The sequence below is a fragment of the Dasypus novemcinctus genome, chromosome X, assembly GCF_030445035.2.
Source record: "Dasypus novemcinctus isolate mDasNov1 chromosome X, mDasNov1.1.hap2, whole genome shotgun sequence".
NCBI lineage: Eukaryota > Metazoa > Chordata > Mammalia > Cingulata > Dasypodidae > Dasypus > Dasypus novemcinctus.
In genome coordinates, this window is record NC_080704.1 from 18,467,589 (window position 1) to 18,484,164 (window position 16,576).

The window sequence follows — 16,576 nt, forward strand, 5'->3', positions numbered from 1 at the left end:
CACCATCTCTGGGCTGAGAGAAACCTTTCACCGAATCCCTCATCTGTGTATATTGTATATTAAGTGCTCAGGAAAATCAGGACTTTTCAGGACAATTTAAATTCCCACAAGAGGCAATTTGACCAAGGGTTTCCCCAGACAGTTCGTAATAATTTCACCAAAATCTGATTATTAGAGTTGCTGAATCAACACACAACATCAACAATTTTAGGGAAGTGGACTTGGCCCAATGATAGGGCATCCGCGTACCACATGGGAGGCCCACGGTTCAAAACCCGGGCCTCCTTGACCCGTGTGGAGCTGGCCCATGCACAGTGCTGATGCGCGCAAGGAGTGCCCTGCCACGCAGGGGTGTTCCCCGCATAGGGGAGCCGCATGGCAAGGAGTGCACCCCGGAAGGAGAGCCGCCCAGCGCGAAAGAAATTGCAGTGTGCCCAAGAATGGTGCCACGCACACACGGAGAGCTGACACAAGATGACGCAACAAAAAGAAACGTTCTTGGTGCGGCTCATAAGGATAGAAACAGTCACAGAAGAACACTCAGCGAATGGACACAGAGAGAAGACAACAGGTGGGGGAGGGGAGAGAAATAATTTTTTTTTAAAAATCAACAATTTCAGTGGCTTCCATTCAGGAGACCACTTTCCCTCAGAAACAAAATAATTCCTGAGAAGTTGAGAAGCAAAGAGACTCTCCTCAAGAAGATTCAACCAACTTTAATGCTGATGTTTAACTTATAGCACAAAATATATAAAATGTTCATGATTCTATTCCAAATAATGTACCAGCAGACTTGAAGTCTTTTATGAGAAGAAGTGAAATCACCTCTAGGAGGTCTGAATCAGTCTGGGTTCAATCAGAGCAGCAGAAATATGAGTCAGGAAGTAGAACCAGGGATTTATTATAGGAATTAGACCTTCTGCAATTGTGGGGTGGTGGAGTCATCTGTGCCAGGCCGTTGTCTCTGCATCTCATGTTGAGCCTGACTGAAGTCACTGCAGACCGGCAGTGGGAAGGTGAGCTTGGCATTGATGAAAGCAAAGACACATTGACACCTGCATCTGTTTTGCTACCACCAGCCTCGATGCAATGGGTAGCCTGCCAGAGAAACTGGTCCTCTTTGCAATGGCATTATACACGCACTTGGCCCAGAGAACCAGAAGGACGATGCCTGGCAGGAGCTGGACGAGCTGTGAGTCCAGGGGATTGTCCCATGTTGACAAGGTGAGCCAGTAGATAGGTAACAATGTACAAGGTAGTCTCTACCAGAGTATAACCAGCTTCACTTCTGCCTTCCAAATCTCATGCAACTTTCTCTCAGGCCAACCCCAACCTTGAACCACAGAGGAAAGGGAATTCTGGGAAATACAGTCAAAGCCACCGCAAGTATCTTGCTTTCCAAAGGAAGAGCAAATACTCATGGATAAGAATTTCCTACACTGAAATTAGTGCATGATTGTAGGAGAGGCTGGCAGCAGCTTTGGGAATGTGAATGCCAGAGCCTGGACTTCCAGCTGCCATGGGAGTCTTTCACAGGGAGCTCTGGATGTAAGACGATCTGAATCATGGGCTTCATGTTTCACCTGGCAGCTAACTGTCATTAGAACTGGCCACACTGGGGGTTGGAAGCTAACTCCTTGGAGATTGTGACAGTTGATTCTACCTTATACATTTTAGGACTGCAAAAACTTGTTGGGAAGATGAAATAAAGCTGGACTAACAAATCAAAAGAAAGGAACATATAATAATTTCTATAGAATCTGAGAAGGCATTTGATAAAAATTCATCCTTTTGTGCTTTTAAAGGAATGATTAATAGGGAAGCGGACTTGGCCTACTGGTTAGGGCATCTGCCTACCACATGGGAGGTCCGCGGTTCAAACCCCGGCCGGGCCTCCTTGACCCATGTGGAGCAGGAGCATGTGCAGTGTTGTTGAACACAAAGAGTGCCGTGCCACGGAGGGGTGTCCCCGTGTAGGGGAGCCCCACACACAATACTGTAACAACTGTACACCAATAAACTAGACAATGTAGATGAAATAGACAACTTCCTAGGAACATACAAACTACACTGACCCTAGAAGGAATAGAAGACCGCAAGAAAACAATCACCATAAAGAGATTCAAACAGTCATCAAAAATTCCCCAAAATGAAAAGCCCTGGACCAGATGGCTTCACAGGTGAGTTCTACCAAGCATTCAAAGACTTAATACCCATTTTACTCTAACTCTTTCAAAAAAATTGAACACATAGGAATACTACCAAGCTCACTCTATAAAGCCAACATCACCCTCATACCAAAGCCAAACAAAGCTTTTATGAAAAAAGAAAATTATGACCCATTTCCCTAAGGAAAATAGATGCAGAAATTCTGAACAACTTCCTAATTGAGTCCAGCAACACATTAAAAGAACTATTATTCATCACGGTAAAGTGGGTTTTATACCAGGCATGCAAGGGTGGTTCAACACAAGAAATTCACACAGTGCAAAACATCACATTGGTAAATTGAAGAATAAAAATCACATGATCATCTTCATTGATGCAGAAAAGGCATTTGACAAAATCTAGCATTCTTTCTTGATAAAAACACTCCTAAAGGTAGGAATTGAGGGACGCTTTCTCAACATAATAAAGGGCATAAATGAAAAACCCACAGCTAGCATTGCACTCAATGTTGAAAGACTGAAAGATTTACCTTTGAGATCGAGAACAAGACAAAGATGTTCACTGTCACCACTGTTGTTCAATATTATGCTAGGGGTTCTAGCTAGAGCGGAAAAAGAATAAAAGATGTGCAAATTAGAAAGGAAGAAGCAAAACTTTTGTTACTCACAGATGGTATGAACCTATACCTAGAAAGTACTGAAAAGACTACAACAAACTACTGGAGCTAATAAAGAAGCTCAGCAGAGTGGCAGGATACAAGAATAGTATACAAAAATCAGTAGTGTTGTTTTTTCTTTTACAGATTTATTTATTTACTTAATTCCCCCCCTCCCCCGGTTGTCTGTTCCCTGTGTCTATTTGCTGCGTCTTGTTTCTTTGTCCACTTCTGTTGTCAGCGGCTCGGACGTGTGGGCGGCGCCATTCCTGGGCAGGCTGCACTTTCTTTTGCGCTGGGCGGCTCTCTTTATGGGCGCACTCCTTGCGCGTGGGGCTCCCCACCGCGGGGACACCCGTGCGTGGCATGGCACTCCTTGCGCACATCAGCACTGCGCATGGGCCAGCTCCACACGGGGCAAGGATGCCCGGGATTTGAACCGCGGACCTCCCATGTGCTAGATGGACGCCCTTACCACTGGGCCAAGTCCGTTTCCCCAGTAGTGTTTTTATACACGACTAATGAGCCATCTGAGGAGGAATTCAGGGGAAAAAATTCCATTAACAATAGTGACTAAAGGAATCAAATATTTAGGAATAAACTTATCCAAGGATGTAAACGATCTCTATTCAGAAATTTACAATGCACTGCTAAAAGAAATCATACAAGACCTAAATAAATGGAAGAACATTCCACGTTCAAGAATTAGAAGACTAATATCATTAAGATGTCAATTCTACCCAAATTGATACACAGGTCTAATGCTATCCTGACAAAAATCCCACCATTTTTGAAAGAACTGGAAAACACAACTAGCAAATTTATTTGGAAGGGTAAGGGGCTCCGAATAGCCAGAAACATCTTTTCAAAAGGAGGAATGAAGTTGGAGGACTCTCATTTCTGGATTTTAAATCATATTACCTAGCTACAGTAGTTAAAAAGAGCATGGTACTAGTACAAAGATAGACACATAGATCAATGGAACCTAACTGATGGTTCAGAAACAGATTCTCACATCTAGGGTTAAGTGATTTTTGAAAAGGCTGTCAAGAACACCAACTACGGCAGAACAGTCTATTCAACAAATGGTACTGGAAGAACTGGAGCTCCATATCGAAAATAAAAAAGGTCCCTATGTCTTACCTTATACAAAAATTAACTCAAAATGGATCAAAGACCTAAATATAAATTCCATAACCATAAAGTTCCTAGAAGAAAATATAGGGAAACTTCTTCAAGAACTGATGTTAGACAGTGGTTTCTTAAACCTTATACTGAAAGCACAAGCAACAAAAGAAAAAAGGAATAAATGGGACTTTCTCAAACTTAAACTCTTTTGTGATTCAAAGGACTTTATCAAGAAGGTGAAAAGGCAGCCCACTCAATGGAAGGAAATATTTGGAAACCACATATCCCATAAGTGTTTGATTTCCATTCTATGTAAAGAGATCATATGACTCAACAATAAAAGAGCAAGCAATTCAGTTTAAAAATGTGAAAGACCTATACAGACATTTCTCCAAAGGTAAACAAATGGTGAACAAACACATGGAAAAATGTTCAGTATCATTAGTTATTAGGGAAATGCAAATCAAAACTATAATGAAATATCGTCGGACACCTCATAGAATGGCCATTATTAAAAAACAAAACAGGAAACAAGTGCTGGAGAGGATGTGGAGAAATAGGAATATTCCTTCACTCTTGGTGGGAATGTAGAATGGTGCAATCTCTGTGGAAGGCAGTTTGGTGGTTCCTCAGGAAGCTAAATATAGAACTGCCGTATGATCTGGCAATCCCTCTAATAGGAATAAATCCAGAAGAACTGAAAACAGTGTCACAAATAGACATTTGCACATCCATGTTCATAGCAGCATTATCCCCAATTACCAAAAGATGGGAATCAACACAAGTGCCCATCAACCAATGAATGGATAAACAAAATCTGGTATATACATTGATGGAATACTATGCTGGTGTAAGAAGAAACGAAATTGGGACCCATATGAAAACAAGGATGGGACACATATGAAACAGTGTGAACATTATGCCATGTGAAAGAAGCCGACACAAAAGGACAAATATTGTACTGGCTCATTGTATGTAGAATTTTTAATTAGCTTGACTTTGAAAGCGTGGAACTGGGTAGAATTGATGGTAACATAGGATAGTGGCTATAACTAACAACACGACTGTCTTATGAACAAGATTGTGGCTTAAAGGGGAACCTTAGGGATGTACTGTCAATTGAAAGAAACCTCGGGAATAATCTAGGGACTGAATAATATAGTGAGCCTGCAGGTGGATGAGGATTGTGGTTAATAGTACAAATACAAGAATATTCGTGTATGAACTAGAAGAAATGTACATCACTATTACAAGGTCGTAAGTATATAGAGATGCACGGGGGAAATACAATTAATGTAACTTATGGACTATAGTTAGTAATACTGTAATATTCTTGCATCAATGTCAAAAAAGTTACTCTAGCAAAAGTAACGGTCAATAATAGGGGCATATGGGATTTTAAAATTTTTTACTAAGGAAAACATTCAAACATTTACTGAGGTGATGACTGCACAACTCTGATGAAAGTGAGAGCCACTGAGTGTACACTTTGGATAGACTGTACAAGGCATGGGACTATATACCAGTGAACCATGGGTGGAAGATGGACTGTGGTTGTAGTTAACAGTACAAATATGAGAGTGTTCTCTCATGAACTATAACAAATGTACAATACTAATACATGGTGTTACTCTTAGGGGGTGTATGGAAAAATATATCAAATGTAAGCTCTGGACCACAGTTAGTGGCAATAGTCTGATTATGTGCTTTCCCAGTCTGTAACAAATGTTCCACAACCATGCAAGGTATTGGTGGGGGGCTGAGGTGTGGGAATTCTGCACATGATGCATGATTGCTTTGTGAGCTCACAACTTCTAATAAAGTTTTTTTCTAATGAAAAATAGAAATAAATAAAAATATGCACAAAGGGCATTGAAGATGCATCCAAGTATGTAAGTTAAGACTCACAGACAGGCTGAAATGCAGCATATGTTGGATGGGCAGGGAGGTGCCTTGGCTCACTTGTCCCCAGAGACACATTTCAGTTTCAACCAGAAGCTCAGGGAACTTTTCCCATCTGGTTCTGTGTCTAAACCAGGAGAGGAAAATCTTGGCGAGGGCCAGGTGCAAATAACGAGGACCCAAGTGAGAACAGTCCAATCAGGTAAGCTTCTTTAAATTCAGATTAATTGGAGGAAAAAAGCGTTGGAAAGAGGGGGAACCACTCTTTCCCAGCAGCCCCCCCAGACTCCCCAAAAGACTAAGACATGGCAATGGCTGGTTTTCTGGAGGCTGAGGCCCCGGGCAACATGAAGAGGCATCAGGAGGGAAGTAGCCGCTGGACTAAGGGGGCAGGTAGGACCTCAGCATGGATTTAGGTATGTGAGTGCCCTGTTACAAACTCAGACACGACCCTCTCTGAGCCCACGATTCTAGAAGATGAGATTCCTTTCCTTTAGCCCAAAATCTGAAATTCACTCCCAGAGAGAGGCATGCAATGGCAGGGTAGGGCTTACCTAATTTCGTGGCCTTGAAAAGGATCATTTGAACGTCCAGTAAAACCCGTTCATTCAAGACGTCATTAATTCCCAGACAAGCGTGAACATTTTGGTGTAACTCCGGATGTCAATGTTTAAGGCACATTCTATCATTTGGGCCTGCTGTGAATCCAAATGTTCTCATCACTTTGCTTCAATTGTAGCTATTGATTTGGATACTACTCGTACAACATTAAGAAAGTCGAGCTAATTTTCTTTGAAAAAGAAATAGTCTCTGTAATTTAGTCTTGACTGATTCAAATATGACCTCTCTTGTCTTCAAGTCAGCAGAGTTTTGTGCAATGAAATTTATTGAAACAGTCCGTGCAGTGGATTATAAAAATATATGGCACCAACCTCCGTATGTCATTTTCCGTGCTGTTTTAAATATTATACTCATGTTTTATAAATTATAAATGTGCTCGTTACTATTAACTGTAAATATTTCTTGCATTAAAAAATGTACTTTGTGTTAAGTAATTTGGAACAAGTTCTAGGTATGGTACTTAGCATATAAAATGTCATGGCTTGGCTTTGCCTAGGCTCCTCAGAATAATTAATTATTTATAAAAAATTCATATTATTTATATGAGTGATTCACCTCCTTTTAAATGTGCAAACATCAACATGTGGCCATGTAGAACTATCTATGAAGTGTGCTCTTCAAATGAATTCTTCTTTTTGAAGGAATGTTATCAAATGCCTCTATCACGATGTACGGCAATCTGTGTGGCATTGTTAAATGCTCTGTGGTAAGCTGATTATTTATGTTGTAGAAGAGAAGAAATGGGTTTTATTCCTTAATATGATAAAGCAAAATTTATGCAATGGACAGATGCATGTATTTAGTGTTAAATAAAAAAGAAACGCTGTTGCATGAATGTCATCCTTGGTTGCTGCCCCACGGTTCCTGAGTTCCTTGGACCTCCCCTCAGCTGAATCATCCAGAATCCTGCTTGTTGCAAAATGCAGATTCCTCCAGTCCCCCATTGACTTAGGACTTCCGGGAGAAAGGCCTAAACACCTGCATTAGATAAGTTATAGGTTCACACACACGCAAAAGGCTGCATTTTTGCAACAAGAACCCTGGGTGATTCTTCAGAACACTAGAGATTTGGTGTGCTTTATTTCATTTTTAAAATATGTATTTAAGTTTTGAATATGAAAGCCATTCTCATGGTTCAAAAATCAAAGCATAGAAAGGTATCCTGCAAAAAGTCTCTCTGCTGCCACTGTTCCCTGTCCTCTTTACCCCCGTCTAACCGGTGGCAGTTGTTGTCAGTTTCTTGCGTGGACTGCTGCACAGGTTTACGCATAAACAAGTAAATACAAATAGGTATATTTCCTGCATTCACCACCATTTTACAGAAATGGTAGTGTATTGTATACACTGTTTAGCCCCTTGCTTACTTCACTATCTTGGACGTCTTTCCAGGTCAGTATATAAAGTGCGTCCTCATTCTTTCTTACACTTAGCACAGCAGTCCCTGATTTCTTTACCCAGGCTCCCACTGATGGGCATATAAGTTGTTTCCAGTTCTTTGCTATCATGAACCCTGCTGCAATGAAGAACAGAGACTATTTCTTGCATGACCTAGAGTCGCTGTAGAAAAAAATCCTAAGTGTGAAATGGCAGAAACACAATGCATATACCTTTATCATTCTGACAGTTATTCCAAATTGCTCTCTTTAGGGTTTGAATACTGAGGTTTAAGAGCCACTGCTTTCAGGGATAATCCTAGACATCAGAGAGCAGGAAAGCCCTTGAAAATTAGGAATTGAAACAAGAAAATCTAGCTGAAAATTCAGGCTGTCTAGACTACCACTTGCCTGAAGTCTACCTTTTCTTTCTTTCCCTCTGGGAGACACTGTGTGTGTGTGTATGTAGAAACGGTAATAGATTCTAAGGTTGAATTTCCAAAGACAGCAAGGACAGTTGGAATTTAATTCATGAATTGTTTCATCCATTCCTACAGGGCTAATTGTCAGGGAACAAATTCTTATTCCTTTTGTCATCAATTCCATTTATTTGAAGTTGGCGCACTCGTTGGCTTAGCCAATGTTCAAGTCTTTGGGAATATTTAAAATATTCAACAGCCATGGTAAGGGAGTAAGAGAGACACCCAAAATCCCAAAGTTGTAAAGGAAGGAGGCTGAGAGCAATGGAGTGACCCAGGCACAGTGGATGCAAACAGAGGCCGTCGAATCTCCCTGCACCCCAGGTGAGAAGAGCTAACCCCAGGGTTGGATGCAGTCAGCAAATTCCTAACACACCAGGCTGACAGCCATGGGAAGGGGCCCCCAAATGTGGGCACGAGTGCAACCACCTCCATGGTGCCATCTTGGAAGAAGGCTCTCTTCTCCGCAGATCTCCCACCACTTCCCCTGCCATGCACCCCACTCCCTCGATGGGCGACCCGAACTGACTACAGTTAAACTGTAAAGGGTCTCTGCAAGTGTCAACAATTTAAATAGATAAAAGTAAATCATTCATCACTGAGCCCGTGCTAGACCCTGTATCTCTAGTTTTACTGAGTTAGGTGGGAAGACAGACAGACTAAAACCTATGAGTCAGAGACACCCAGGCATAAAAAGCTCAATTGACATTTAAGGTTGGTCCATTGTAATTGCTCAGAGCCGCACCCAAAGCCCAGGGGACATTTCCTATTAGAAAGCTGGGACCTGCTCTTTGGAAGCACGCTGCCTACAGTGTCAGAAAAGCAAGCTCTATTCCTGCACAGACAGTAATATAAAAAGCTTAACATTGTCTTAGAACCATTGGATTGTTGGAGTTGGAAGACACCCCAGAGGATGCCCAGACACACCCTCACATTTCACAAAGGAGGAATTGAAAAGAAACTTGCATGATTTCTGTTTCCAAATGGCCATAGCCTTTAGGGGAATGAAGATTCATTGGCGTGGAGATGACACGGGGGGCGGTGAACAGAGGTTTCTCAGCCCCTTCTGCGGGGGCGGGGGGGGGGGGCCAATCCACACAGGCCTGTCCTGCAGCCAGCCAGGCAGAGAACTTTCCATTCATTGGGCACAATATTAGTAAACAGTGGCTTCGCATACAAAAGAGATGGCTATCATTTCTCACGGGTCTCCTATCCCTCAGCTACAAACTGAACTGTGTTCGATAATATAAAAATGAGTTTCTGATCTACCCCCGAGCCAGGCCCAAGAGATCAAGCGTTTTGCTGCAGATCACACGTGAATGTTGACTTCTCAGGGCTTTTCCCCACTGCCCCTTCCTGCCTTCCACAACAGCCCAGTGGTCCTCAGTGCTTCTCAGATGGACTGAACTAGCTTTGCCTCTCCAGTGTGCGCTGGAACAGTCTATGTTGCTGTGCCCACCCTTGGGGAATCACCGAGGACCTCGTGCTCAAAGTGTGGTCCCTGGACCAGCTGTGTTGACATCACCTGAGAGCTGATTAGAAATGCACAAGTTCTGCCTCCTACGTCATCATAATCAGCACTTTAACAGATCACTGAGTGATTCTTATGCATATTAAGTTTGTGGTCACTGACCTAGGACATGGTTTGCTGTGATGAAATTCATATTAGGGCCCTGTACCATCTCTGTGCCGTCTAGGAGCATCTACAAATTCCCTGAGGCATTCTGGGTCGAGGGCCTTGGAATCCCTTTTCTGGTGTAGCCCGTGTGGTGAACACAAGCTCAGGCCACCTAGAGTGGCAAAGTCCCCTAGTGTCCCTGGGACTGGCAGTACAAGATCCCATGACATTAGCCTTGCAGGACTACTCACCCAGATCAGCCCAGCGTCCTGTTCAGTCTCACCATGCAATCGATGATTCTTTCTCTAAGGGTCCTGGCTTTTATCCTATGCTGCCTTGAATTATATTTTGATGTATGAATGCTGGGTTTTCCCCAGGAAAGGGGTTGACAAACATTTTCTGTCAAGGGCCAGAAAGTAATGCCATCCAGTCTCCACCACGACTACTCAATTCTGCCCCTGCAGAATGAAAGCAACCATAGAAAATACTTGCTGAATATGGCTGTGTTCTCATAAATCTGTATTTGCAAAAACAGATGCTGGATTTCACCTGGGAGCTGTAGTTTCCTGACCCCTGCATGAGACTAATGTAGTTCTCTAGGCACAGGAACCTTTCCTCTTTCTCTTGCTCTCTCCCTCCTTCCTTCCTTCTCTCCTCCCTCCCTCCCTCCCTCCCTTCTCTTACTTATATTTTGCCTATTTCAGGGCCTGAATCAATGCGGAAAACACAAAATTCACCTTCTGGAGCCCTATGTTATCTGTCGCTCACAACCACGGCCTGGAGCATGGGTAGCCAAAGTGAAGCAGGGTAAGAATTAGCTCATCAAGTCTGCCTTTTAAGAACCTATTAATATTTACCTGTATACCACTTCCAATAGAACTGTCAAACGACCTCCATTTGTGACGCACAGAGTCACTCATCAACAGTGATATGCACTCCCACGCCAGGACTAATTTTCCCAGTTGTACCTAGAGATCCTTCTCCCTGGCTGCGGGCTGGTGAGCGGCTTGAGAAGGGTAATCCGGTGCGAGCATTTGCATCAAGGCCGGTGTCTATGGGAGGTAGCTGTCCAAAGTACGAGTTCTGACTGTGGGAAAGTATGCTGATGAGCAGCACCCAGTAGTGGTGACATAATTCACCATCATTAAAAAATTACCCCCACACTAGACAAGAGGAAAAGGCCCCCGGCCCCCAGACTGTAAGCACTGATGCATGTCATGCATGTGATGCATTCTAATTGGCAAGTAAGCTGAGGAAAGCCATGTGAAGACCAAAAGGGGAGCATTCTCACGATAAGCCCCAAAGATTGCTTATTTAGAACCAAACTCTGTCCCCAACATTCCACTCTTCCCAGCCTGAGGCAGACTTGTGCCTCTTAACTCACTCTTCTCCCCACGACCCCATAATGGATCTGTGGCATCCGCAGCCAGAGCAATCAAGGAGTTATATGCATAAGGAAAAGGAAGCTACTATTTGGTGACAATATGATCCTCTACCTTACACAGTGTCACGCAGCCGCCAAGGGCCCGGGGCTCACAAACCCGCCTGGCTCCGCCCCTTCCCTGTAGAAAGTTAATCTCTTAGAAGCCAACTTGTAGTAGAACCTAAGTCTGGCTGGTGAGGAGTGAGGAGGGAGGCAGTGATGGGCGACTCTCCCCACTAGCCCCCCACCCCACCCCGCTCCTGTCCTGGCCCATCTCACAGCAGTCCTGGGACATAACCTGTCATCTGCACCCTGGGCAGGAGGGAGAGTGGTCAAGAGTCGGGAGCCATGGGGCCTTTCCCAGGAAGCTTTGCATCAAAGAGACGGGAGCAGGGCCCCCCAAGTGTGGAAGCAACAGCTTTACATAAACTACGCCACCAGTTCAGATCCCTTTAATAAAGTCTTTATTTCAAAGAGAGAGAGAGGAGCGTAGATGAGGACCCCAGGCAGGAGGAGTGGGGAGACTTACCCCCCAAAGGAAAGGGAAGCTCTCAGGCCTGGAGAGCCCGAGACAGGGCTGTCAGGGGAGCACCGCCCCCCCTGCCTTAGGGGAACGGGCACGTCGGGGTCTAAGGTCTACCTCTTCTGTCTTGAGTCTTTGTCCCTATCCTTCCCCTGGACGGTCTCTACAGGAAGGGGGGATCTTAGTCTCGTGGAAACGGCCCCAGTTCTGTGTGTGTGTTGGGGGGGGGGAAACCGAGGACCGAAAGGACCTGCAGATGAGAGCCCTGAGCGCTAACGAGGGAGCCCGTCCACAAGAGGGCGCTGTGCAAAACCCCGTCCCCGCTGTCAGCCCTGGGAGGACCCGAACCCCCTAAGCCGGATGTGGCCCCCCTGCTTCCGCTTGGGAGGGTCCAGAAAGTGGGGCGTCTGACTGCGGCCTCACGTCAGCGGAGGGTGGCGGTTCACGACGCATCAGGTGCCAAGGTGAGGACCCTGAAAGTGGGAAGGGATCACCCCACCCGCAACAAAGGGGCCCACAAAGTCCTGCCTCTTTGGTGGACCCCGGGCGGCCCCAGCAGCGCTCGCCGGGGGGCGACTCCTGTCTGGAGGCCGCAGGGAAGGGTGGGCCTTGGAAGAGTCGCCCGAGTCTGCAGAGGGAGGGGGCGTCGACCCTAACTGGGGCCCTGGCGAGGGTCGTGAGTGCTAAGGAGGCGACTTCCCAGAACCCGGCCCCTACTGCTCGGCTTGGCAGGCCCCAGACAATGGCGGTGCAACATGGCGTGCAGCATGGCGTCCCGCCTTCCCCCGCTCGGGGCTCCAGGAGGCAGGCCTTCCTCTGAGGCCTTCAGTAGTGAGGAATTCCATGCCCTACGCGGGGCCAAGATCAGAACCTTGAGTGACGGCTGAGGGGAGCACCTGCTGGGGAACTGTGGGTGCCCCGGGCCTCACCCCTGCTGTCGGGCCTCGTGGGCCCCAAGCAGCCCTGGCAGGAAGTGTGGCTTTTCCCGACTTCCGGCTCTAAGGCCCCGGATGTGGGGCGCTTGGTGCGAGGAGCATGGCCTCGACAGCCTAGGATGGAGCCCCAGAACCGATGAGGTGTCAGGGTGGGACACTGAGTGAGGAAATGGGAGCCACTCGCCCACCCCACAGTGGAGAGGGCGGCTCTGAGCCCCTCTTCTGCTTTAGTCCTCGGAGACCCGGCGAGAAGTGGAAGGGCTCCCCTGACCCTGACTTCAGCCCGGACGGTCTCAGGGAGATCAAGGCCGCGTTTAAGGGCTGGACGCCCAGTTGAGCAGAGTGGGGAGCCCCAGGCCCTGGCTGGATGAAGGGGGAAATGCTATATGAGGAATGAGGGATCCCCCAGCCCAGCACAGAGGACGAGGTACCAAGCTCTGCCTCTGCTCCTGGCCCTGGGAGCCAAGGCCGTCAGGCTGAGGTGCCGCTCATTCCCGGGGGCAGAGGCGTCCCAGAGATGAGAAGCGCCAGGACTAGAGAGAGAGGCCCCGATCAGCAGAGGGAGGGGCCTAGTCCATACCAGGCCCGCGGGAGAGGGCAGCGTGGCCATGCAGGCTGTGCGGAGCCCGCCCCTGCCGTCGGCCGGGCAGACCCGGGCGTGTGGACAGGATGAGTCTCGCGCACGTCTCCGCGGCCATCTCAGGGAGGTGGGGAGCCTGGTGGAAGGGGGCAGCCTCAGGTCAGCAGAAGGGGGCTTTCAGAGCTTGCTGGAGACCAGGTGAGGACGCTGACGACTGAGGAGACCACCGAGCCCGTAACAGTGGGAGCCACAGATCCCTCCCTCTCCTGTCAGCCTTGGGAGGCCAGGAGCAGATGTGGCCAGATGAGGCAACTTAGGGCTTCTGAGTAGAATGAGCAGAGCCCCCTGGCCTCCCTCCAGCATAGACGGCCCCACAAAGTGCTGCCCCCTCGCAGCCCTGGGAAGCCCCAGCTGGGACAGCCAGTGGGGTTTACTTCTAACTTCCAGGCCTGGCCACTCAGGGAGGTGAGGGTCATGGTCCCAGGCTGGAAGCCTCAGGTGGGCTGCAGGAGGAGTCCCAGATCCTCCCCGAGGGCAGGACTAAAGGAGTCCCAATCCCAGGACAGCGGGTGCCTGGGGAGTCCAACCCCTGCTCCCAGTCCAGGGAGTCCAGGAACAGGGGTGGCCGGGCACAGCTGGCGCTTCCTTCCTCCTCTGAGGTCTCAGGGAGGTGAGGACCTGTTTGGGATGGGAGGGCCCCAGACCAGGAGCTGAGGATTCCCAGGATGTGTTGGGAGTCAAGGCAATGACCCTGAAGGGTGGGGGACCGCCCTCCCCAGGGCAGCAGGCACCCACTGCACCCCTCCCTGTGGCCCGCGTCGGAGGCCCCGCAGAGGCCTCGGGCTGCCCGCCCTTCCCTTCTTCCTCAGGGGGTCTAAGAAGTGAGGCACTAAGGGGAGGCCCTGAGCGACTACCGAGGCATCCAAGAGCCCAGGGCAGAAGGGGCCCCACGGAGCGTCAGCCCTGGGCAGCGCGGCCCGCGTGGGGCCTGGGGCATCCCTTCCCTTCTCTCTGGCGGGTCCCAGGAGCTGAGAGGTGTCAGCTTGAGAGCAGCAGGGTGGACAGGACCCAGCTGCCCACAGTTCATCTGCTGGGGCTGGATGGGAAGGCAGGGGCTCTCCCCCCCCTAGATCAAGGGTCCCCGTTGCCAGCCCCGTGGTCACCCCAGTAAGCCCCCAGCAGGGCAGACAGGCTGAGCCTCAGGCACACTCGAGCTTCCTCTGCAGGGTCCCGCCTGCGCATTCCCTCCAGACTTCAAGCCCTGGGGGTCTGTCCCTGCCAGAGGGGCTCTCACCCTCTCGTCCTCCCGCCTCCAGGGCCTGCCTCATCTGCCTGCTTCCTTCCCTCCTGCTGCTGTCCCCGACTAGGCCCATCATGCCTCGCAGTCAGAAGAGTAAGCTCCGCTACCGGGAGAAACGCCGCCAGGCCCGAGAGGAGACCCAGGGTCCCCACGGGGCTCAGGCCTCTGTGGAGGTGAAAGAGGAGGCTCCATCCTCCCCCTCTGCCGTTTCTGGGGGGTCCCCGCAGAGCTCCCCTGCTGCTGGCCATCCCGAGGAGCCTCCGAGGTCCCTGTCGCCCCTCACCCTGGCTGCGGCGGTCTCTGGTCCCAGAGCTGAGGAAGAGGCTGAGAGGCCCAGCTCCCCCGAGGCCCCAGGCTCCCCTCAGTCCCCGGGGTCCCCCGAGGCCCCGGGCTCTCCTCAGGCCCCGGGCGTCCCTCAGTCCCCGGGCTCCCCTGAGGCCCTGGGCTCCCCTGAGGCCCCGGGGTCCCCTGAGGCCCCGGGCTCCCCCGAGGCCATGGGCTCCCCTGAAGCCCCAGGCTCCCCTGAGGGCCTGAGCTCCCCTGAGGCCCTGGGCTCCCCCGAGGCCACGGGCTCCTTCCAGACGTGCAGCGCCCCCCAGATGTGGCGCTCCCTCCAGACGTGGAGCTCTCCCCAGACGTGCAGCCCCCTCCAGACGTGGGGCGCTACCCGCCACTCTCGCCGAGACCCGCTCTCCAGGAAGGCCGCCTTGGTGCTGCAGTTCCTGCTGAACAAGTACAAGCTGAAGCAGCCCATCCTGAAGGCCGACATGCTGAAGCTCATCCGCAGGAAGTACAAGGAGCAGTTTCCGGAGATCCTCAGGATGTGCTCTGAGCGCCTGGAGCTGGTGTTTGGCCTCGACCTGAAGGAGCACGACGCCAGCGCGCAGTCCTACCTCCTGGTCAGCAAGCTGGATCCCAGCGAAACCAATCTGAGCGGCGGCTGGGGCTTGCCGAGGAACGGCCTCCTGCTGCCGCTCCTGGGGGTGATCTTCTTGAACGGCAACTGCGCCCCCGAGGAGGAGATCTGGCAGTTCCTGAGTTTGCTGGGCGTCTACAAGGGGAGGAGGCACTTCATCTTCGGGGATCCCTGGAAGCTCATCACCCGAGATTTGGTGCGCGAAAAGTACGTGGAGTACCGGCAGGTGGCTCAGAGCAGCCCTCCACGCTATGAGTTCCTGTGGGGCCCCAGGGCCCACGCTGTGACCAGCAAGATGAAAGTGCTAGAGTTTTTGGCCAAGGTCAACGATACCGTGCCCAGTGCCTTCCACTCCCATTACGAAGAGGCTCTGAAGGACGAGGAAGAGAGGGCCCAAGCCCGCGCTGCGGCCAGGGCTGGTGCTACCGCCAAGGCCATGGCCCAGGCCCAGCCCAGCCAGGCCGCCAGCAGCTCCTGCCACCCTCAGGTCTGAGGCAGGTTTTCACTCAGGTTGACTGGGGCTGCCAGCCTGCGAAGCTGCAAGCAGTGCCCTGGCTGGAACAGGCCCCGCGCCTAGCTTCCTTGTGTTGCGGGTATACATAAGTAGCATAGAGATTTTTTCGTTTAGATTTGCAGTTGAAGTTGATGCATGAAATGACTCACACATTTACTGCCCTTTGTCAGCTTTTTGCATACTAGTTTGAGGTTTTGTAAAACAAATGAAAATCCTTGAATCCTTCTTAGCGAGCCAAACCAAGATCGCACTGTGCTGTTGTGGTTGTGCTTGGAAACGTACAAGGCCCCCATTGGACAATTGTGAGGATCACGGGATAGAGCAACCTTGGCTTCCTTGATTCCTGTTAGTCTTTTGGTCTGTTCTTGGATTTCCTTATTCCTTTCAGTCTTTCATTTGTAACATTAAAAGATACACGCCTGGATTGGCTGAGCTTATTC

At 49.3% G+C, this 16,576-nt stretch overlaps 1 protein-coding gene across 1 annotated transcript; it reads left to right on the plus strand.

Annotated features, from left to right (window-relative positions):
• Nucleotides 1-13,434: 13,434 nt before the first annotated feature.
• LOC131277258 (melanoma-associated antigen B4-like) lies at nt 13,435-16,127 on the plus strand. The gene is made up of 2 exons (XM_058291969.1): nt 13,435-13,604; nt 14,723-16,127. Exons 1-2 carry the CDS (start codon nt 13,435-13,437, stop codon nt 16,113-16,115), a joined length of 1,563 nt encoding a protein of 520 aa, XP_058147952.1. The 3' UTR covers nt 16,116-16,127.
• The last annotated feature ends 449 nt before the right edge of the window (nt 16,128-16,576 follow it).